This window comes from Camellia sinensis, chromosome 2, assembly GCF_055761805.1.
Source record: "Camellia sinensis isolate YWXY chromosome 2, ASM5576180v1, whole genome shotgun sequence".
In the NCBI taxonomy this organism is placed as follows: Eukaryota; Viridiplantae; Streptophyta; class Magnoliopsida; order Ericales; family Theaceae; genus Camellia; species Camellia sinensis.
Genome location: NC_138962.1, coordinates 220245824 through 220270646, shown reverse-complemented (window position 1 = coordinate 220270646; position 24823 = coordinate 220245824). Strand labels below are relative to the sequence as shown.

The following is a 24823-nucleotide window of genomic DNA, read 5'->3' as shown; positions in this document are numbered from 1 at the left end:
TTTATTTAAACGATTTTTCTGACTTAAAATTTGCTAAAGAAATTCTGGACTATTGCATAACTTGACCCATTGCTGCTGAATTTTGCCCTCGTAATAGAATATTTGCCACTTGAACTGAACAAATAATATTGACTTGGGAGGAACACTCTTGTAATTCACATGACAATCCATTGAATCTTGCTACTGATGAGAAATGTAAAATACTTCGGATCTTGGGCCTGAAATTTGCTATTGAACTTTACTCTGTCCAAATTTTGAGCCTCGTATAAATTGGACCTCTAACATGGAACATAGTGACTTTGAGAAATTGACCCAATTGAACTTCATCACAAAACAACCTATGATATTGCATCTCTTATCGATGATGAAAACTGAAAATCTGTATGTTGTTGATACACATATCGGTACTGTAATTTGTTGAGCTTGAAGAACACCCGAGAAAAAGAATTGTTGATGACTTCCGGAGTTGAACCTGGACTCTTGGTGTAAAAAAATTCCTCGTAGAATTTGTTGAATTCATGGACTCTCAGAGAAACGAATAGTTGATGCCGAAATTTCATTCGAATGTGTTGCTTTAATTCCAATATTCTGAATTTTAATATGGTCAACTCCTTACTATTTATACCTGTTATTTCAGCCATATGTCTTCTCAAAAGAAACCCGTAGCTCCGGGGTCATCAGAACCGGCTCTCATGAAAGAGAGGGATGTACCTCCGGCATCTGAGTGGAGGAAATCTCCTTATTTTGGTCGGAAAGACCCCTTCTGGCGGGCGGCTACCTCCACCACTTCTCTTCTATCTCCGAAGGGGGCTCCATTATGTCTCACTGAGGACACTGACTCTGGACATGAGGCCCTCATTTCTCCTTCCTCGGTGCTACGCTTTCGGATTGAGCGGGGGGACTTTCCATACTGTTATCCTCAGTTCAAGGCCTTCTCAAACCCTCCTTTTGGTTGGCAGGAGTGGGTCGATGATGTTCTCTCGGACAAGAGCTTCTGTCAGCGGCTTCAAGAGGCCCGCCTATTGATCCTAGTGAAAATATCTCGATCCCTATCCATCCGTCGTAACAATGCTAGCTTGGAAGCCATGGCTCTTCGGTGGAGCACCGAGACACACACCTTTATACTTGGCCAGCACGAGATGGGGCCCACCCTTGAGGATGTGTTCATGTTGCTGCGTCTGGAAGTAACCGGCCCTGATGCCTTCGACCCTGAGCAGACACCCCCCGAAGATGATTCTTTGATCCAATCTCTGAAGCTAAATCTTCAAACTTGTGGTCGGTGGAGTTCCGTTTTTGATGGTTCAGCGAGGAGGACTAGTCGAGTAAGGACGGACCGTGCCTCCTATACTGCATGGATCCGCCACTTCTTCAAATATCTTCAGCCCTTGGCCAGAGATGCTGACCCTAACTCTCGGGAGTATGAGGTCGGTCCGATGTATGACTCCAGGCTCTATTTCTTGGGATTTCTGGCTTGCTTCCTTTCATTCTTCATTCTTCCGAGCACGCCTCCGGATTCCCTCAATCCTTTCGTCTTCCCCTTGGCAGTCAGGCTCTTCAGAGGAGATCGGATCCCTTTGGCTCCACTATTTCTTGGGAATCTCTACTATCGGCTGGATCTACTACATCGAGATATGGTTCGCTCCGTGGGTCGATATGAGCCTGTCTCCTTTATTCACAGCCAGTTTCTGCTATGTTTCTTCTTCGAGAGGTTCCCAAAATTTGCCCCTGCTCCGACTGTATTTGAGGCGGAAGTTCTTCGGGAGATAGTGGATAAAGATGGCATCCCCGTGCTCGATACTGATGGATCTCGGACATTTGAGAAAGCGAAGTCTTGCCAGCCGTTGATTACACGGTGGTCACGTACCATTTCCACCTTATCCTTGAATACTCTGGTGGATGATCCCCAACGCTTTGTGGCACAGCCGTATGTATGCCCACCTGTGGGTGTGGCCGCACCGCTTATCTATCATGGTTCCTCCCGCTCGGTGTCCTTTCCTTTGCCGAAGAACATCCCTGCACCCTTTGTTGATATGCTGATTATGATTCGTCCGAGTTCATTACCGGTGTGGCATGAGGAAGGCGTTGATAGTGCCGTTTATAGGCCTGACCGCGTAGCATGTCAATTCGGGTTTGATCAATGTACCCCGGGGCCAGCACCTCCTTTATTATCATTTTCAGCGAGCTACGGGCGCTTCAGTCGCGGGCTTGTACACACCGTGCTTTCCATATCCGGCTCTTTGACGATGCCAGGCTTGAGCCGAGTAGGGGGTTTCACCCCCTCTTTCAGGCGGTATTGGCAGAAGAATATCGATGCGTTTATTGCATTTGTCCAGAGCAGACCGACCGTATGTTTGCCTCCGCCGATTTATAAGAAGGATTCTTCTCTTCGGCTACCCGAGAGCCGAAAATCTGACCACATGTACGAGAGTTTCTTCACCTCATCTGCTCCAACTGACCCTTCTGCTCGGGCATCTGCTTCTAGCTTGGCAATTACTTCTCCGGAGCCAGTCCCTTTGAATAAGGCCTCTGGTCCTCGGACGACCCGCCTTAAGAAGATGGCTCACAAGAGGACTTCTGATGCCAGTCCTTCCGCTCCTCGCCTTTCCAAAAGGCTTCATGAGGTACCCGAAATTTTTGATTTGAAGTTACTTTCCTTTTTGCGACTATACCTTCTAAAAATGAAAACTTTTATTTGCCCATGTTGTGTAGGATCCTGCGGTTATTGACGTTCTCAGTATCGTGGCTCCTGGCCATGCTGCCTCCCCCAGGCCGGACTCAGATTTGGACGACACCCTCCCTTTGTCTGCAAGACTTGTGAAGATGCGCACCTCTCGTATAGCAGTTATAGATAATGACGATGATGAGGCTGAGTCCTCCGACCATTTTTGTGACCTTATTCCACGCATGCATCGTCACCGCCCTACCGTAGCTGAGGAGGAGCGCTCTCTTGGTGACGAGGTTATTGGGGCTCACCGTTCTGATGTTGAGATTACTGGAGGGACTGATGCCACAGAAATTGATGCCGTAGGCCATGCTTCTAGAAGCAATGTAGAGACGAGGTGCGCCTCTGGGAATGGTGTGGAGGTGGATGTGCTAGAAATCTCTGAGACTCGCTCTGGCACTTATGGCGATTCTCATCCTCCGACCCTCCTTCCTTCTTCAGGGATGACTGCTACTGTTCAGGCTTTGTCAGACATTGAGATCGATCAGGTGCTCTCTATACGGCCAAGTGACCTTGCTGATGCTAGGAGTCCTTCAGTTGCTCCGGCTTTGCATATTGATTCTCCCTCTGGTAATCTTTCTTTCTGAAGTTTGTCATTTACTTCTATCTGTGAGACATTTTTACTCAAATGGCTTTCCTGTTCCCTACCTCTAATAAGGCTTCCTTATCTTTTCTTCAGTGTTAGCTGCTACCGGGGTCCTGCCTTCACCTGCCTCAGACTCTGCTCCAGTGTTAGCTGCTACCGGGGTCCCGTCTTCACCTGCCCCGGACTCTACTCCGACTCTCTCTGTAACTCCTCACGGTTCTCCTTCTCAAGGGGGAACACCTGTCTTTGAGACGACTGCCAGAGGTTCTTCATCGCCAGTGCCTTCGAATATTTTGGATTTGAATCTCAGTGATTTCCACATTGATAGTGATGCTTTTGGTCTTTCCCCTTATCGTTCGGCATTCTCAGGCTCGGGACCTCTGCCGGGAGTTACCCCTCCAGGTGGTTCATCTAACCCGATAGACATTGGGGAGATTCCTGAGACTAGCAGCTTTCCGGCCCCAATTCCTCCTTCAGCTTCTGGCAAAGTATCATTTCTCCATTATTGGGTAGCTCCTGAGTTTGCTTCAGTTCTACAGCTTGTGCATTCAAGTTACCTAGAGACCTTTGCTTCATTTGCTTGCCAGTGTCCACTCATTCAGACTGCTCTTCTCGAGTCTTTTGCCACTATCTTATATAGCTTGGACAGGCAACGGTTGTGTGACCTTAATGGGAAAGTAGTCGAGATGGCGTATCAGGGGATCTCTGACATGGAGCGTCACCAAGTGGACTTATCATGGCTTCGGAAGCGCCTGGATATAGCTTCGAACGCCAGTCATCAGCTAGAACTTATGTCTGTGCTTGCTTCTTATCGCACCTCTATAGATGAAATAAAGGCAACTCTTCGTGAACTTGAGTCGGGTTATGCTCGGGCCTTGGAGACTTTAGAGGCACACTCTACTGTTTGTCCTCCAGATGTAGATGTGACGGGCAGCTTCTTCGAGGGTGTCTTTAGGAAGGATTGAGTTTTTTTTTTATCATTACTTTCTTGCCCCTTTCGATAAAAATGTTTTATCTAGGACAATGCAATGAAATGACAAAATTTTTGTTGTTTGGATATTTTCGCATTGTTTTCTCATTCTACTTGATAAAATATTTATTTCGAATGATAGAACAATCATATGCACATGTTTATAAAAGCTGAAATATTCTCATTAGTTCTTCAACTTTCTTGACAAAAGCATAATAGATTCACTGTAAGTGATGGGATAAAACATACACCATAGAGAAAACCAGCTTCTTCATAACGTAAGGGAAATACAACCTTTAGACAAAGTAAGAAAGTGAAAATGAATTTCAACATAGATGAGTCCAACTATGGGTAGTAATGCTTGATAAACTTTGCATTGAGTGGGCCAGTTCGGAAGCCGTCTTCAACCCTTACAAGTTTGTAGTACCCGCTTGAGCTTGCCTGAACCACCTTGTAGGGCCCTTCCCATTTTGGAGAAAACTTGGGCAAAGGCTGTCCTCGCATGATTGGGTCTACAATCTTCCATACTAGATCACCTTTTTCAAACTTCCTTGGTATCACAGTCTGGTTATAGGCTCGAGCGATGGACTCATGATACCTTTCCATGACTTTTGCAGCTCTGTCATGCTTTTCCTCTAATGCTTCCAATCTGGTGGTTCGAGGCTCCAATATCATCCCCGAGGCGAGAGCCATTCGAGCAGATGGCGTTTCCAACTCTATAGGTAACACTACCTCGGACCCATACACAAGGGAGTAAGGAGCTGTTTGAGTTGGCTTTCTCTTCGAAGTGCGATACGCCCATAGGGCTACTATCAACTGTTCGGACCAAGTCCCCCCAAACTCATCCATCATCTTGCTCAGAATCCTTATCAGTGTCTTGTTTGTGGCTTCCGCTTGCCCGTTCCCTTTTGGATAGTAGGGTGTGGATTTGTGATGCTTCACTTGGTAAGTCTCTAGGAGGCTCTTCACATATTTGTTTATGAAGGGAGTGCCGTTATCCGAGAGGATGGTGTTTGGTACTCCAAATCGGCAAATGATATTCTCCTTGATGAAGTTCGCAACTACAGGCCCCGTAGCGTTCTTCAGAGGAATTGCTTCGACCCACTTTGTACTCAATTCTGTGGCTGCGAGAATCCACTTGTACCCCTTAGAAGATGTGGAGATGGGCCCTATCAGATCAAAAGCCCAGGTATGGAACGGCCATGGCGTTCGGATACTATGCAGGTCTACAGCTGGAGCATGGATCAAATTTCCGTGTTTCTGACAAGTCTGGCACCTCTTCACGTGATGGGATGCATCTGACTCCATGGTCGGCCAGTAATACCCAAGGTGTATAAGTTGCTCGAACAGCCGAGCCCCTCCTTGATGTTCAATCTCGTGGGCTCTTCCGAGGACTAGATCTGACTCCTCCTTGGAGAGACATCTCAGGGGAGTGCCCTCAATACTTCTTCTATACAGCTTGTCCTGATCAAGAAAGTACCGCCTCGCTCTCCTCTTGAGGTGTGCAATGTCCCTCGGGCTCTCAGGTAGTGTTCCCTCTTTGAGATAATCAATGTAGACTTGCCTCCAGTCAGGGGTATCAATTTCAAAGGAACTCTCATCCTCCCGGATGTATGACTGACACTTGGGGCATTCCCTCTGTAATTGATTTGAGTCCTTCTCCATCTCGGGCCAATAATAACCTTGTCTTTGGATTCTTCTATACAGACTGATATCCCCATCCCCGCAAGACTTTTCATGGATCTGTTGTAGTCGGAAGCTTGCTTCTTGTTGGCCAATACACCGGGCTAGGAATCCGGTACCTCCTCGGAAGTAAAGTTCACCTTGAATAATTGTGAATTGGGCAAGCTTGGCCATAGTCAGTTTTCCAACTTTGCTTCTGAGTTGCTCGAGGACTTCTCCTCTCCAGTCCTCCAGAAGGCCTTTGTCTTCGGGTATTATTGAAGGTTCTGTTCTCTTCTTGATAACAATTGTTGCCTCTTCCTCTGGAATGTCAACTCTTGCCCCTAATGTTGCGAGGGCATCTGAAAACTTGTTGTCGGAGCGAGGCACATGCTCTATTTCGACCTTCTGAAATTTGTCAAGAAGCCTTTGGACTGTTGTTCGATATGTGGCCAAGGCAGGCTCCTTTAAGACGAACTGTCCTGAAACTTGCTTCACTATTAGCTTTGAGTCCCCCCGGATCCGAATCTTCTTGATACTGTGCTTCTCAGCTGCTATCAAGCCTAAAATAAGAGCCTCATACTCGGCTTCATTATTCGAACAATGGAAATCCAGTTTATAAGACAAATATAACTTTTCCCCACTTTTGCTTATAAGGACTATCCCGGTTCCTCCTTTCCCTCCGGCTGCTGCTCCGTCAAAGCTCAATGTCCAGAAGCTTTCCTCGGAAGCCATAGCTGCGTGCACCTCTCCTCTTAATTCTTCATTCACTGGTTCATAGTCACCACTTGGAAATTGGGCAAGGAGATCAGCTAAGGCTTGACTTTTGATCGCCTTGGGGGCTACACATGTGATCTCGAATTCACCCAATGCTAACAACCATCTTGCCACCTTCCCGGTTAGAGCAGGCTTGCTGAGGAGGTATCGGATTGGATCGCTTCTAGTAACAATCTGAATCTGATGTGCTAGGAAGTAATGTCTGAGCTTTTGGGCAGTGAATACCAAAGCTAAACAATGTCTCTCTACTGGAGTATATCGGACTTCTGCTCCTCGAATCTTCCGACTGATGTAATACACCGGGCGTTCTACTCCATCTACATCTTGGACCAATAATGCCCCTATGGACTTGGGGGTTGAAGTTAGGTACAACATTAGAGGCACCCCGGGCTGCGGGGCTATCATGGTCTGAGGCGAGGTCAAGGCCGCCTTGATTCTCTTAAAGGCCTTTTGGTGCTCTTGGTTCCACTCGAACTTGGCATCTCCTTTTAACAAAGAGCCGAAAGGCGCAGAGATCTCTGCCAGTGCTGGGATAAACCTCCGAATATAAGACACCTTCCCGAGGAACTTCTTTAACTCCTTCTGAGAATGCGGGGGAGGCATTGCTCTGATAGATTTGACCTTGTCTTCATCTGCCTCGATACCATGCCTATGTACAAGAAACCCGAGGAACTTCCCGGCCGTCACCCCGAAAGCACATTTGAGAGGATTCATTCTCATTTTGAATTTCTGGCACCTCTTGAATACCTTCTCAAGGTCTCGGAGATGGTCTTCTTCTTTCTTGGATTTCACCACTAGATCATCAACATAATCTTCCATCTCATGATGGATCATGTCATGAAAGATTGCAGTCATAGCCCTTTGGTAAGTTGCACCGGCATTTTTGAGTCCGAAAGGCATGACTGTATAGAAGAAGTTTCCGAGAGGTGTTCTAAAAGCGGTCTTTTCTGCGTCCTCTTCAGCCATCTTAATCTGATTGTATCCACTGAATCCATCCATGAATGAGAACATCTGGTGTCCCGAGGTAGTATCCACGAGGGTGTCGATGTGAGGAAGAGGGAATTCATCCTTCGGGCAAGATTTGTTCAAATCTCGAAAGTCTACACATACTCTGATTTGGCCATTCTTCTTCTTTACTGGCACGATGTTTGCTAACCACGTGGGGTACTGTATTGGCCGGATGAAACCAGCCTGTTGAAGTTTTTCAATCTCCTCCTTAATCTTCTCTTCGAGATCTGGATGATATTTTCGAGCAGCTTGCTTAATTGGCTTGGAGTTTGGGAACACATCAAGATAGTGGGAGACTAGGTCAGGATCTAGTCCGGGCATTTCCTTATATGACCAAGCAAACACATCTGAGTATCGGCTTATCAACTTTAACAACTGTTCCCGCTTCTCTGGGCTAAGGCTCGAACTTACGAATACCGGCCTCGGTGCATCTTGTCCATCACTCAAATCTACTTCGATAAGTTGTTCAGGCTGAGGCTTCGGCCCATCTTGCATGCATTCTGGAGCCACTTCAGGTTTTATTACTATATCATTGTCAGGAGGCTCTTCTTTTGACTCGGAGTCGGTGACTGAAGAAACCGACTCCCCGCACCTTCATAAATAGTACACCATCTTGCCTCCTTCTCGAACTTTCATCACCTTCCGAGGAATAGGCGGACTTTCTGGTCTAGACATTGTCCGCTTACTTGACTCTGCCATCGGCTCCTTGTCATCTTTGATATCCTCCCAACGAGGAATTTTGACCCCTTGAGGCTTAGAGGTGGTGGGAACTTCTTCGATAGCCAGTTCGGTGAAGTAGATGGCATCAGAATAATGAGCTTCATGGATCTCGAACGGCCTTTCTGTAGCCTGAATTGTCACCGTCTTCTTTCCCCATTTAGCCTTAACACACTGATGATAACTTGATGGTACAGCCCCATATCTATGCATCCAGGTCCTCCCTAGAATGATGTGATAATTTGCTTCAGAATCGATAATATGGAACTTGGTGGCCGAGCGAATTTCTCCAACGGCTAAATCAACTGTTACGCATCCGATAGTAACTCTCCTTTCTCCACCGAAACCAGTGATGACTATCGGCTGCTTCACAATGCGTTCTTCAGAGATTCCGGCTTTTTCTAGAGTAGCGCGAGTCATAATGTTGATAGAGGCTCCACTATCTAGAAAGGCCCTTTTGAACTCAACCCTGTTAATAAAAACAGTCACATAAAGCGGGCGATTGTGAGAAAAAGGATACTTTCGATCAGCCTCAGAGAAAGTAATGGCACTAGATTGCTCTTTTGCCTTCCTCGGGATAGACCCCTCAGTCGACATGCATTCCTCATGGTGTGCCTCGACTATATTAATGATAGACTTGGTGATTTCCGTTCTTGCCTCCTTGGAAAGTCCAAGCTGGTCAAAGAACTGCTTGAACTTTACACAGTCTTGCAAGGTTTTGGCATAGTGATCCGGATCTTTTTCCACTCTTGGAGGCTCGTAGTTAACCAACTCCTCGGTCTCCTCAAAATAAGATGCCACATAAACATGGTGTCCTCCTCTTCCATAGTACTCTTATCCTCCTTCTGGATCAAAGGGATCTTCGCCATGAGTCATAAATGTTCTGCCCTCTGGATCGATAGCACTTCCATAGTAAACTTGCTCACCCTCTGGCTCGAGGATGTCGTCCAGATAACAGTCATCGTCATCGAGATTGGCGATAGCCTCGATCATCGGGCCTTCATAAGCTATCATAGCAACATTCTTGCCCTTGTCTCGGTGTTGAGGATATGGTTGTTCTCGGATGTCTTGAGTCCCTCGCTTTTTGAACCTCAATTCGTCTGCCTCGACTTTATCTCTGAAGATTTTCCTGAGAGTCCAACACTTCTCTGTCGGATGTTTCAATGTACGATGGTAGACACAAAATTCAGGGCTCTCGCGGTCCTTTTTTGAAGGCATTTCTTCGACATAAGGCAATTTTAGCTCTCCGTCAGCCACCCATTCCTTAACTAGAGCTTTTACTTCCTCGATTCCACATGGATAAGAAACATTCCCCTTTTCACCATTATATTGCTTCCTCTTCTGGCCTCTATGACCTCCTCCTTGTGAATTTCGGGTATCCGGGGTAGAGGCAGCAGCAACGATAGGTCCACGAGATGACTTGAAACTAGTCTTGTAACTGGCTTTAAATCCGGACTCTTGAGCCTGAGGAATGCTAATGTTCCGAGCTGCTTCTATTAATGCCGAGAAGGTGGGTAGCTTGTGGTTAACTAGAAACATTTTGTACCTGCTCAATGCCCCTTCTAGACAAATTTGAACCAGATAACTCTCCTCAACTGCTTCATGACAATCCACGGCCTTGTCCTGAAACCTTTTGACGTAGTCAAGGATGTCTTCACTTTCTTGTTGCTTTTCTTTACACAATGTAAGTGTGGTCACCTTCTCCGCCACTTGAAAGAACTTGGAGTGGAATTTGTTAACCATTTCCTCCCAACTTCGGACAGAGTTTGGGGCCAAATTAACATACCAACTATATGCTCGGTCGGTGAGGGACTTAGAGAATTCTCTCAGTCGGAGGACGTGGTTTGAACCATGAATACCTAGAGTCTCGATGAATCGCACAACATGTTCTCAGGCATTTCCTTGTTTGCCGTCGAACTTGATGAACTTCGGCACTGTATACCCCTCAGGGTATGGATAGCTCAGCATCTCAATGGGGTAAGGCGGCTTGACGTCCGGATCAGGCAAAGAGGGTAAGGTCCTCTTGCCCCGTTCGAGATCGAACATGGCCTGCACATCGGCGAGAGTGAGAAACTGTTGAGGGAGAGAGTTTGATGGTGGTATTCCCGGAACTTGGCTTATGTACCCGAAGACTGAGCTAGGGGCGTCTTGGCCATTCTGGTGCTGCGAATTCATCATTGGTGAGGACATTTGACGATACTGGCCATCAGCGCCTATAGACAAGCCAGTTGGTGATGGGATATTGAATTGAGGCCCGTAAAGTCCACCGTACGGCGCCGCTATACCGGGTTGTGCTTGCAGATTTGTTGTCGGCACCAAAGGAGGCCCGCTTGGTGCTTGGGTAACATTTACTGGTGGCGTGACAAGATTAGGTACGGGCAGAGCTCCCTTTTGCGCCATCACGCTCCTTATGTTTTCCTGGACACCAACAGTCGCCGGAGCACCATTCATTACACTAGAAACTCCCCTAGTCACCATTGGATCTTGGCTTGGCACGCCATGGAGCCCGGGCATGGGCAAACTGCCGCCGCCTACTGTGGTTTGAGCATGTGTTACTGTGGCCGTGTTGCCATGAGCCATAGGCTGATTGGGGCTTACTTCTCCTTGGATTTGATTTTGCGCTCCGGCGGGAATAACTCCACCACCAGTTTGATTTCCGTTTGGCGCCGATGCAAAGTTAGAACTCATCACCAACATGGTGTGAGTGAGATTCTGAAGAGTGGTAAGAATCTCCTGCTGAGTATTTTGAAGTCCTTGAATGGCTTCAAGCAAAAGTGGTTGATCTGGAGCCGTGGTTCTGTCATCACCACCATTAGAGGATCCTTGTTGGTGAACTTCATCTTCTCCTGCCATCCTTGTTGGAGTTGTGTGGATTCCAGATCTCGTTGAGACCATTAACCAATCCGCCTCCCCAGCGGAGTCGCCAAAATGTAGGAGAGGGTTCAAGAAAGGAGTTGGAAAATTCGAAAATCTTCGAAGATCCTTGAAGAACAATTTCGAATTCTCTAGAATATGATGAGAGGCTTAGATTCTTCAATAATCTCAACTTAGGAACACGACAACAAAGGAGATGATGGAGATAAGAGATTGGGTGAAGAAGAAGGCAAAATGGCTAGAGAATAGAATAATGGCAAGGCTCTCCCATGGATCTCCCACTTTCACTCTCAAGGTTGATAATGGAGAAGGGAAATTAGTTCTTTCCCAAGAGTTAAAAAAATCTCCAAAATCCATCCCTTGTAAAGCTATGGGTGGGTGCTATTTATAGGCACCTCATGATGTAGGATGGAGCCCATGTGCAAGGCACATGGGGGATATTCTCTCTAACCACCTTGTCCGAGGAGGTGACCTCTCCGAGGAGGTGACTTCTCCGAGGATGAGAAAACCCCGAAGAGGAGATCACTCCCTCGGCGAACCCTTCTTCTTAGCCACACCTATCCAATGATCCCCAATCATCCCAAAGGGTCAGGGGTAGTCCCAGAGGACGTCCTGCCGCAAAATATTGCCGAGTCTCATGGACCCCCCGGGGTCGTGCCACCTCGACCCGGGTATAGGCTAGTTTAACCGAAGAGTGAATTTATCTCCACTCACCGTCCTCGGGATCGGGTCCTTTGTTCGAACTCCATTACGCCCATGGTTCTGGTGCGTAGATCCCGGAAAGCTCCGAGCCCGCAAGTGTTCTGGGACTCATTAACGGAGCGACTTCTAGATTGCGTCTGAATCCGTTCGAAGCCAAGTACTTCGGATCTCTAGATTCGTGAGTCTGAATCCTTTCGAGTCCGAGTGCCTCGGATCTCTAGGCTTGCTTAATACCCTTTCGAGTCCGGGCCCGAGTAAGTCTCTAGGTTCGTGGACCCGAACCCTTTCGAGGCTTACAGCGATTCAATCCGTTTGATGGCGATAAATCTGGGCCCACCGATTCTTGGACTTGCGATAAATTCGGGCCCACTAACCTTGGGCTATTGGGCCTAAATAATTTAGTGGGCTCAAATTAGCCCCTCTTACAAAACTCTTATTGGTTACAAGTTTAGTGTTATCTTTTGGTTTGCTAAAGGTACCATGGACAAATTAAATGTATGAGACTGGTTTAGAAATCAACAATAAATTCCTAAGTTATGTGATCTTTGTTGGGTTATTTGTTGATCATAGATTAAAGAAGTTAACATGTATGATATTCTTTACTCATGAAATGATGTTGGTTATTATTGCCTATTCTTGTTTGTATTCTGCAGTATAGCAAATGCTTTGGTCACAGCTAAATGGAAAATTAACCCAAGTTATGTGGCTGTAATGAGCTACTTTAGTTTGGTGTAATTTTGTTTTCCAATAATTGATTTGTACATGCATATCCTAGGTGCGTCTATTAATATAGTTATTGTCACTCAACAGCAACAGCAGCCGCAGCAATCACTAGAATTATTATTATCACTCAACAACAGCTGCATCATCACTACGTAAGGTACTAAATTTGTGTCTTCTGATTTTGAATTTTTGCAAGAAGGTGGGTATTTATTTTATTTTATTTTTATTCTCTCTTTATGCTCTTCTTGGGTTTGATGATGGCAAATACCTCTTGGTTTATGTGATGCTGCATAGTTTGATGTTGGATATTCTATGGATGGTGTTGCTCAGTCGCATAAAATTGTGTGTGTGGAATGGGGGATTAGAATCCATCGGACTTGAGTCCTGGGACTGTGAATCTCCCGGACTATTTGGTCGGATTGGATATGTATCCTGTGTTTGTTTTTTCATGGGATTAGATGTCTGGATAGGACTATTTTCAGTGAATCCAACGTTTGGTTGGACGGACTGGATAGGATAAATGAACAAAAGACTATTTTACCCTTTTTTAATTGTTTACTAAGTAATAGCAATATTAAACATATCTTTAATATTTTAATTATTTTTAATTAAATAAATTCGTTTGTTTAAATTAAATAAATAAATAAATAAAATATCAATAAAATTTGTTTTAAATCATTACTTTATAACAAATCATTATTTTTTTTACATGCAAAACTTTACTGTGTTTGTTTATTTACACAATTAAATAAATTTATTTTTTTACACAATTAAATAAATAAATAACCACTAAATTTGATTTAATAAAATACTGTATAACCTGTATAAAAAATTTATATTATTTTTTTAATTAAAATTTTAAATAAATTTTAAATAAAACACATATTAAAATTTAAATAATGAAATTAAATAAATTATAAACAAAATTTTAAAATAAAACATCAATAAAATATCTATAAAAATTATTTTAAAAATTTAAATAAATAAAACATCAATAAAAAGTTAAATAAAATTATTTTATTTTTAAATTGAGTCATTTAAATTTTATTGAATTTTATTAAATATAATACATAATTAAATAGTAGAGGGTCAAAATGGTCATTTTCGCATCTAATCCCAACAGTGAATAGTCTCCCACATTCTATCCCACCCGCCCCTAGGACACAATACTCCCCCATATGGGGGACATGGAGTCCGGCCGGACTCCATGTCCGGCGGACTAAAAAAAAATTAAACGGCAGATAAGAAACACTATTTGGATTGTAATCCAAATAGTGAATAGTCCCCCCCTCCAATCCCCCCAATCAAACACGCCCATTGAGTATGATTAGTGCTGCTTTGTTGCGTAAATATTAGTTTTGCTTGATCTTACAATAATTTTCTAACTTGTATTTGTTGCAATTAATAATAGTTCCGCATATCTTTCTATTATATATTTCCTGCACGTTGAAATTGTAGCATATATTCCAAGCTTTTTTTCTTGAACATTTATGCAATGTTTTTGTTTTTCTTATTTAGAGCATATTTTTGCAACAATTTGCATTCTTAGATGTGAAATTTTTACTACTTCCAACCTTTATAGTCTTAGACTTCTAGTTTGACTTTTGATGAATTCTATATCACTTGTTTCTCACAATTTGTGTTTATTAATTTATTTCCACTGTTATGAAATTGTTCTGGCAATTTAGGAATTGTTGGAAGTGTTCTAAATAAGTGTATTTTTTATCTTTTTGGACTAAAAAATTGAGAAAAAAAATATGGATGTTTGGGTTAACTTTTTGACTTTTTATGAAAAAATGTGTATTAAAAAATTGTATAAATTAGTGTGTAAGGAAAAATTAAGATTGAGAATTGTGCAGTTGTAATTTTTGATTTTTGATGAATTGTAATAACTTTTTAACTTTTTGAGTAATTTTTTGATTTTTTTTCAACTCGTCAAACTTGACCTTATTATCACAAATTGTCTGTTTCTGATTTATATTTTTGTTGTAATTATAATAAACTTGTTTTGTTAATTTAGTGTACATATTATATTCACCTGAAGTTTTGATTTTAGGGTTTTTCGCTTTTGGTTCTTACTATTTTCTGTACTTTTTTTTTTAATTTCATGTATTCGGTATTATTCCATGCTTTCTGATATTGATTTTTGTAGTTACAATTTCATATTTTGGTCTGTTCGATTTTTAATAAACTATGGGGAAAAAAACATTCCAACTCTAATAAGTTTCAAAACAGAGTCTAATGCATCAAAGTTTTGGTTTGTTTAGCTTAGGGACTAATAATTTCCCTACTGTTTTTGGTTTTCTAATCTTGAATTCCTCGCTTTTGATTTTGATTTCTGTTTTTGTAATGGATGTTTGTATAGACAATCTTTAAAATCTCTAATGCTGTAACTACTCTTGTTTGGTAGGACTGATGCGAGCGAAAATAGTCAATTCATTGAAATGACTATAAAAAAGAAAAAAGAGAATGGCAATGAGAGAGATTTGTAGTTGGTTAAGTTTTAGGACCTTGATTCTAATTAAAAAAATTTCAAAATTTATAATTAAACACTCAATTTAAAATTCTTTTAAAAAACTCTTTTTAAAACTCTATTTAAAAAACAAAAATCAATTTTTTTTATTTTGTTCTTTAAAATTATTTTTTAATTTTTCTAAAAAAATATTTTTTCAGAAAAAAATATATATATATTTTTTTTTATTTTTGAAGATAAATATTTTTTGTTTTTTAATTTTTTTGAAAAGAACATTTTTTTTTTTTTTTAAGTATTGCTCAGATAATTTATTATAATTTAGATATATACCCGTGTATGTTTGTGTCTAAGGGCATGTTATAATTAATAATGAGATCGAAATATAATTAAATATAAGATTGTAACTTATCAAATTTGATATAATTAATAATGAGATCAAAATATAATTGAATATAAAATTATTAAGTTAAAATGTAACTTATCAAATTTATTGCTAAAAATTTGAGGTGAAAATATAAATACATGTTCAATTAGTTATCCGGAAATAAAAGTATGTTATCTTTGTCACTAAGGTGGGCTTTTTCGGTTTTTAAACAAATCACACCATCCCCATTATCTCTCTTTGTGAAAATATTACATTTTAATAGTAAAACTAAACTATTTTTTTGTTAACATGACCCAATTTAAACCCAATTTAAAATTTGAATTTAAATTTAAATTTAAATTTGTTCACCAAAGAAAAAAATATTTTCCAAAAAAACATATTCCAATTATATTTTGATCTCATCATTAAACATAAATATTTAAATATTTATAATGATGTTTCGTCTCTTAATAACCAAACAACTTCAATTTTTTTATATATTTAAATTTTGAATTTAACTTTGAAACTAAAAAAAAATTTCACAAACATTTTTTAACATAACTATAATCAAACCGAGCAGCACCAACCTGCACACAAAGCAAGTGCAAAAAAAGAAGAAGATCAATTTCGCATGCTCTTTGCCTCAAAATCCCTTTTCCTTACTAATTTTTTTTTTTCTTTTCCTATGCTAACTACAAAAACCCATAAATCCAAGACGTACTCTTCACTTTTAAGAGTATAAAACACATAAACTCATAAATTTAAGGCATGCCCGAATTATAAAAAAATAAATAAAATAAAAATAATATTTGGTTTCTCACTCCTCTACCTTTCTATCTCTACCTCTCTCTCCCAACCCCTCTAATTCCAAACCCTCCTCCTATAATTTCTTCCAAAGCTATAGTACTTCTCATAAACAACAATCCAAGATTCAAAAACCCTTATTGTCGATCAGAATCTGAAATCACCCTTTTTGTACAATTACACCACCCTCATTGCCACTCTAGAACACCTCTCCCATGCCGTTTCCAGTGCAACGCCATAGGGCTAAAACTTTATCCGCGGTTATCTAAGACAACATTACCACCGATCGCGACTTCAGCAGGTATCGTACAGCGACAGTTCGTTTGGATCCAATGCTTCCCGTGTCAAAAATGCTACACTCAAGCCGGCCAGATATTCGATTTGACCAAATTGACTTGCTGGGTTGCAACAACCATCAAATGTGTCTTTACCAAGTATTGTACGGCGACGATTCGTGCACGGTGGGCGATCTCTCAATCGAAATGTTGACATTTCAGAGGATCAGAGTCCCCAACGTTGCTCTCGGATGCGATCACAACAACGAAGGTTTGTTTGTTGACGCCACCTGGTTGTTGGGTTTGGGTCGAGGAAAGTGAGATTGAGAGATAAAAGAAAGAGTGTTTAGTGAGGCTGGAAATTGGAAAGTGAGGCTGAGAGCCGTAAGAGAGATAGGAGAGTTCAGAGAGAGAGTGAGAAGAGCATGAGTGAATGAATGCGTGTTTTGAAATTTAAAATCTGGAAAGTGAGGCCAAGAGAGAGAGGTAGAAGAGTGTAGAGAGAGAATGAGGCGAAACATGAAAGAGTGCAATAAGAAATTTTTTAAATACAACCAATAAAAAAATTATTGAACATTATTTAATTTTTAACAATTGGTAGCCTTGTTTTTTTAAATACAACCAATAAGAAAATCAATAATAATTTGGTCAAAGTGTTTTGGGGAAATTTTTTTTTTTTTTAAAAAAAAAACTCCTTGGATTTGACTCTTATAACAAAATTCTAATATTTTGATTTATTTTCAATCTAAATTGTTTATCTATTTATATTAAGTAAAACCAACGAAGAAAAGGTATTTTAGCCATTAAACTCAATAATAAAAAAAATGATATTTTAAATATTTTATGTATACCTACATTAAGTTTAATGGTTAAAATGCACTTTTTATGTCGGTTTTATTTAATAAAAATAGACAAATAATTTAGATTTAAAAAAATATGGGTTTAAATTAAAAAAAAAATTAAAACCACAAGATTTAGTTTATTACCATGGTCAAATTCTGAGATTTTTTTTTTGTTGTTGTGATTTGTCCAATTTTTTTTTTTTTTTTTTGTTTAAATTGCAGCCAAACTTTGTTTCAAGTGATACTTTTAAAAGTCTAATACCATTTTATACACAAAAAAAAAAAAAACAAAAACAAAAACAAAAACAAAAAACCAAACCAAAAGCTCTTTCTCGAAGAAGACAATTGCATTGGAGAAAATAGTGCACTACGCTTGAAATTTGGGAAAAAAAACTCAAAAAAAAAGGAGTAAGTAGGTGGATAGGTGAAAAGACTCAAAAAAAAAAAAAGAAAAAAAAAAGAAAGAGATATATATATATATATATATATATATTTTTGGTGGGGGGGAACAAAAGTAAAGAAATCATCTTGATCCTTAAATTGTTAGATAAAATAATCTGAACCGTTGATTTAAAATGTATTTCTAATATATTTTGAGACATTTTCAAAAACTGTCCGATCATATTATATAGATATATACTTATTTATTTCATTTTTCAGTGTAACCTATTCAAAATCTTCCTGAAGGTAAAAATTTGATTCTTGATGTTCTATTTGATTTGTCATTCCTGAATATCATTTAAATTCATTACAATTTGGGTAATTAACAGTGAATGATTTTGCAGGGTTGTAGTTGGGATGTGGAATCTCTGGTTGATTTTAGTTTGTTTTGCAGAGCTTTTCTATGTTTGGCTCAATTCATATTGATAAGCTTGGCTTAAGAACAAATATTAGGGGGTAACAACAACACTAATCACTTTGCTTGGTTTGGGTTTTCTAAAGACACTTTTCAAAAAAAATTATTTTCTGATTTTTCGTTTTTTTTTTTTTTGTTTGTTTTTACTGATTTTTTTTATTTTAAGCATTTTTTTTTAAAATTTTTAGACACCTAAATAATACACTTAAAAAGTATAATTTTCTTGAAAAAAATATTTAGAAAATTCACTAAATACTAAAAATACAAAAAAAATACGAAAGTTTAGTATATTTTTTCTATTTTTGTGCATTTATTAATTTTTTAAAATATTTTTCACAAATATTTTACTTTTTAGATGTATCTAAATAAAATAAGGTGTATCTAAAAAAATAAAAAAATATTTAAAATTTAAAAAATATTTACTAAAAATAAAAAAACACGAAAAATAAAAAAACTCAATTTTTAAAATACTGAATTTAAAAAATTAAAACTAAATATACTGAATAGAAGTGACTAAATAGTTGTGATGGGCTTGAGCTTGTCTTTCATTTAACTGATCAAGTGGATTCTACCCATTCTCTTTCTTTAAGTTATTAATTGCTTGTCATCGAGATGGACATGGGCTTGACCGGTTTCTAAGACCATTTTCATAATTTATAGAACTTGAGATTATGGTCTAGTCTCATAGGGTTAGATTGGACAAATTATTTAGGTTTGATTATAATTTGGACCGTGCTTGGGTAGGTAGACCCAGATTGTTCACCTTACTCGGTTCGTTCACAAATTAGATTATATAATAATATATTATAGTCTAACTTTTCTTTTTTAAAATTACTAGCTTAGTTAGAAAATTTGAACCACAAATTTTGAACATGTTAGAGATGCATTTAAAATTAAAATTTTAAATTTTATAATGTGACAAATATTTATATTAAATCATATTTGAGCTATATATATGGATGTTTGAAAAGTTTTATTTTATTTTTGGATGGATTTGGGAATTACAGATTTTAGACAAAAAGTCAAAAAATCACTAAGTCTCCATTTGGGAAGTGGGTTGGCTTTTTGACTTTTTGACTATTTTAGCCTGGGGCTAAAAAGCCTGGTTTGGGAAGGACTTTTTGACCTTTTGATTTTTTTGATTTTTTTTATAAGAGAGGAGTGTAATGATTATGGGTTAGATTTGATGTTTTGTTTTTTGTGACTAAAATAACCTATTTTATTTTTTGTGACTATTTTAACCCCTAACCCACCAAAACCAACTTCCCAAACTATGGCTAAAAAAAATTAACTCATTCTCTTTATTTTTTTCCCCCCGTGTAAAAAACGAAAAGATCTCTAAAAAATCAATTTCAATCTCGGTCTGGTTGGGATTGAAAAACTAATTCAAAATACTATTTAATAGTCTTTGACTTTTCTGATATCGACCTTTATGCTCATTGAATTATAGGCTAAAATTTATCAACTCATCTATAAATTGAACTACTTCCCTATATATTCGCAAAATTACTTTACATTTGTCCACGTACAATTTTTTCTTAACCTTAATAACATTAATCAATTGACATTTATTGTTGATTTTCATTGAATATTGTATAGGGAGCAAATATTCCGACAACCCCGTACTCCTTTCTTCCAAACTCTGTTTATGTCCGATCACCTGCGAGCGAATAACGGTGAGCAGCTCGGCGGTGTGTGGCCGGAAAAACCCTCCGACGATCAAGTTAGCACATACCTTAGGATAGAGAGAGAAAGAGAGAGGAATGTGAAGAGTGTAGGAGTTTTCTTACAAAGTGTTCATCCCTCGCGCATGGGGGCCGCAGACATGCTTATATACCCTCTGCGCCTCATATCCACTTCAAGTCATCTCCCGACACGTGATTCTGCTATCCCATATGTCAGCATAAACCTTGCTGAACATCACCTAATCCCAACTGCTTGCCCTCTCAGTCGGAGCTCGGCAGCCGAGTTTCTCTATCCACGGTCGTGCTGTGCTTCATACCCAAGCACTTCACTGGCTAAGCCCAGGGAGGACCGGGCTAGGCGGCATCTCGGCAAAGCTGAGCCCGGGGCACCCCCTGTGGTCGGCCTTCCTGTCGATCAAACGGTTACCTCGGCTGACCGCGCCTTTCCGGGCGCCGGTCACTCAGCTTGTTTGGCTTCCACCATCTCCTGATTAAGCGGTCTAACCGAGCACTGCCTTGCCGAGCAGCTTCTTTACGGTCTGGGGCGGCACACACTTGGCCCAATTTCTGCCTGGCCCAAGTTCTGGCAGCCTATCTCCGGGCGGATAGTCGATCATCTCGGCCCCATGCACCATTGGGCTCTCAACCTGCTCGGCCGTTACCTCGGCCCAATTCCAGATCATAAATCCCCCTCTCAAATATATATTTTTATCCAATTTGATTATTTTTTGTATTAATTTATGAAATTGATTTTGAATAATGTCATACATTTGATTAATTTTTAGGTTTGTTGTCTGGATTTGGAATAAATAATTAATTTTTTGTTTGAAACTATAAGGAAAAAAAATGATTGTGCATAGGAATTGATGCTTTTTGTTTTTGTATTTTTAACCTGTCTATTCCTCTTGAACCGTTGGTTAGAGTTTGTCAAAACATGCAATCAATTTCACCAGCTTTGATAATAGATGAGTTGGTGATGAGGTATAGAGAATTTCAATCTGAGGGAGTTGGTTGATGATTTCCCACCCCCTAAAATCAACAAAACTGACATGTGGTTATGGGTTGGTTTAGGAAAGGGAATTTTTAGTTAAAATATGAGACGAAAAAAATTTGAAGTGTTTGGAAATAATTTTTTTTAATTTTTCATGAAAAATGTACAAAATTTAAAAAGAATGGGAAATAATTTTTGATTTTTTCTAATTTTTTATTTTTTGGCTAGAAGAGTCAATTATCCAAAAACCACCCTGTGTTGCAATCTTATCGTATGTTTGGATGCATAGTGTTGGATGACCTTCATGGTTTCTATATCATGTTGGCATATGATGTCCAATTTGATGCCTGGCAACAATGTAATTTTGGCATAAAAAAGGGGGAATTACATGATGTAACTTTAGAAAAATAATTATGTGTCATTTTGGAAACATAGTAAAAAGTCACGTTTTTGGACAAAACGCAATCAAATTCCTTTGGGAAGTGCCAAAAACTCAACTCTAAAATTACAAATTAAGGCCTATGAAAAAAAAAAAAGAATCTCTTATGTTAAGTAAGGGTATTTTGGTCATTTTAATTTGATTTGACACCATAAATAAATATTAAAGTAAAAAGTAAAAAGCCAACTTTTTATCAACTTCCCAAATCACTTCCAAAAAAGCTAAAAAACTTGGTAAAAAGCCAAAAGCTAACTTTTTACCAACTTTTCAAAACAACCCTATATATATTTATGAGAAAGTTTACAAATTTTAATTATTAAAATTTTTAAAATTTATCGTGAATCTGTAATTATTTTTTTTTTTAAAAGTATCACTAATTTATTAATTTTTCTTTTAAAAAAAGGACTTAAGCTTTGTTTGGGTTAAACTATATAATTGCATTTTTTTTTGCATAAGTGTATTTATTTGGGTCATATCAATCAATATTTCATCTCTATTTTTCTACACATCTTTTATAAAAGGTCAAAAAATACACTTATTTAGAATATCTCAAACCAATCCTTAATAGGTGCTTGCAATCTTATCCTTTGTTTGGTTGCATGGAATTCAGGCCTTGTAAGATCACCTTCTTGGTTTTCATATCATGTTGGCCTATGATGTAGAATTTGATGCCTGCATGCAATGTAGTTTTGGCATAAAAAAAAGGGGGATCAAATACATTGAAAGTAGTTCAATAGTTTTGAAAGTGAAAGCAAATGGATTAATAGTTAACGTGAAAGAAAGAAGAAAGAAAAGAAATGGGGTAATTGAAATGGCATTATTAAAAAGAGGAGAAATTTTGTTTTAAGATTCTTGATATTAAGATTTTATAAAATAAATGACATATAATATCTTTATAGTAGTTAAGGTCGCTTAATATTTTTATAAAGAAAATTTGATTCAGAAAAATTTTAGTATTGACACAGAGAAATTTTAATTTTCATAAAGAAATTTCTTTGATTTCACATTGAAATTTTTAAATTTTTCTAATATGGTCACAGAGAAATTTCATCGAGGGATTTTAATTAATAAAAAAAATATTTTAGACCTCTCTTACTACACAAAGTTAGAAAAAGATGTTTCACCAATTTTTTTTTTTTTTAAAATGAGCTCAAGAGAAAGGAACAACAAAAGTTATTCTAAGGATGTTTTGTATTTTGATGCAGGGTGATGATGGTGAAGTGTTTGGATTATAGATTTAGATAAAAATTTAGAGAAAAAAACAGAAATTGAAAACTAGTTAGCTTATGTTTTATGAGAAAATTGCAAATCAATAGTACATTCACAAAAATTTATAAATTTATGAAATTTTTTATAATTTTAATTATTAAAATTTACCATTAATTTAAAATTATTTTTAAAATATATATTGAATTACAAATTTTTCATATTTTATTCATATTTTACTCTCTTTCTCTTTTCTTTTCTTTTTATTTTTAATTTTTAATTATGTAATGGGCAATGGTAGTTAGATAAAATAATACTAACCAGCATTACAGCTGGAAAGAATTTGTGGCTCCTACCATTAGATTTCTTTAAAATTTTAGTTTGTATAAGATCTACCTCTATTTTCATAAAAATAAAAAAATAAATTAGTAGTCATATATTAATAAAAAAAAATAATAGTCATTATTTTGCGCTGAAATTTGCATTTTATTTTGCTTATATTTTTATATTATATTATGTATATTAATTTTGACCCCTTTAATCTTATTAAAAAGAAAAATTGGTGTAATTATACTAAAACTATGATATTTATTATATTTTCTTCAAATTTTTTAAAGAATGTCCATGTAAGTTATCCTTAAAATTCAAACGGTAAATTAGACTGACCTATCTTGGGGCTTAAAAAACATACAAGAAATTTTATAATTTTGACATCATTATATTTTGTGATTTTAATTTTTACAACATTTAATTTTTTTCATCAATAATTTGTTAGTTATATGAATAATAAAAATAATATTATCATATTTTTTATACAAAAATATATATTCGACATTTTTATATTATTCATGATCCATATAAACTTACAAATATATATATATATATATATATATAATTATGCTAAAATTATACGGATTGTATTTGTTTTTTCAAACCAAAATAGTATACAGTGTGTTTGGTTTGAGTTTTTTGAATTAAATTTTTTGAAAATTGAGTTTTTTAGTTTTCGTATTTTTTTTGTTTTTAGTGAATATTTTTAAAATTTAATTTTTTTTTTTACTTTTTTAGATGCACCTTATATGTATCTAAAAAGTAAAAAATTTGTGAAAAAATATTTTAAAAAATTAATAAATACATAAAAATATAATGAATTTTAGTTTTTTTTTTTGTATTTTTGGTATTTAGTGAATTTTTAAAAAGTTTTTTTTTATAATTTTTTTACGTTTTAGATATATTTATGTTAAGTATGTTTAAAAAGTGAAAAAATTATTTAAAATATTAAAAAAATCAGTAAAAATAAAAAAATATGAAAAAGAAAAAAGTAGAATTTTTTGAAAAATATTTTTGAAAAAAATGAAACCAATCCAAATTTAAATCTTAACATAAATTTTATTAAAAACAAACGAAAAATTATTGATTAGTTTTAGAGGATTGATCACATCACTCATTAAGGACAAATGCCACAAGGCCTTCTGCAATAAAGCAGAAATGTAATGAATTTTACTGAATTCAATTGATAACAATTAAGTTAGGCCCGTTTGTTTAGGGTTAGAAAGAGGAGATTGAGTTTAGTAATGAATAGGGAATTGAGAATAGGGTGTTCGTTTTGAGAAATAGGGAGGGGATTAGTAATCCCTTGAGATTAATAAGGAGGAGGAAGGGGGATTGGTAAGGAGGAAGTAGAGATGGTATTAAAAAACTAATGAGGGGATTAAAATTTTTTTTATTTTTTATATATTGAAATTTTTTTTTAAATATAATATTTAATTTTTTATATTTTTTTATTTACTTTATTATTTTATATAAAAATAATTTAATAATTTTTCACTATCAATCTCATCACTAAATTTTCCCCTCCTATCTTTAAAAACAAACGGGGGGCGTTGGAGTCCCACGTCAGTCCGCTCCCAGACAAACAAACAAACAAACAAAAACCACCACAACAATAATAATAATAATAATAATAAAATCCAACGGTCATGAATGACTAGATCTCCAAGTTTCCTTTCTGTGTGCCCACTCCAAAATAGTCCCTCTCTCTGAACGCGCCGTCAAATACGTGACATCCGTTCGATCCACTTCACGACACGTGTCATGCATCAGTGGCACCTTCTATTATCACTCAAGTCAGCCTCTCATTGACACTT

The 24823-nt window shown here is 37.6% G+C and overlaps 1 protein-coding gene across 1 annotated transcript; it reads left to right on the top strand.

Moving 5' to 3' along the window:
• The first annotated feature begins 283 nt into the window (after positions 1-283).
• Positions 284-12698, top strand: LOC145820741 (uncharacterized). Its single transcript, XM_082917341.1, has 5 exons — positions 284-381; positions 638-2621; positions 2710-3292; positions 3402-4033; positions 12672-12698. Exons 1-5 carry the CDS (start codon positions 284-286, stop codon positions 12696-12698), a joined length of 3324 nt encoding a protein of 1107 aa, XP_082773467.1.
• The last annotated feature ends 12125 nt before the right edge of the window (positions 12699-24823 follow it).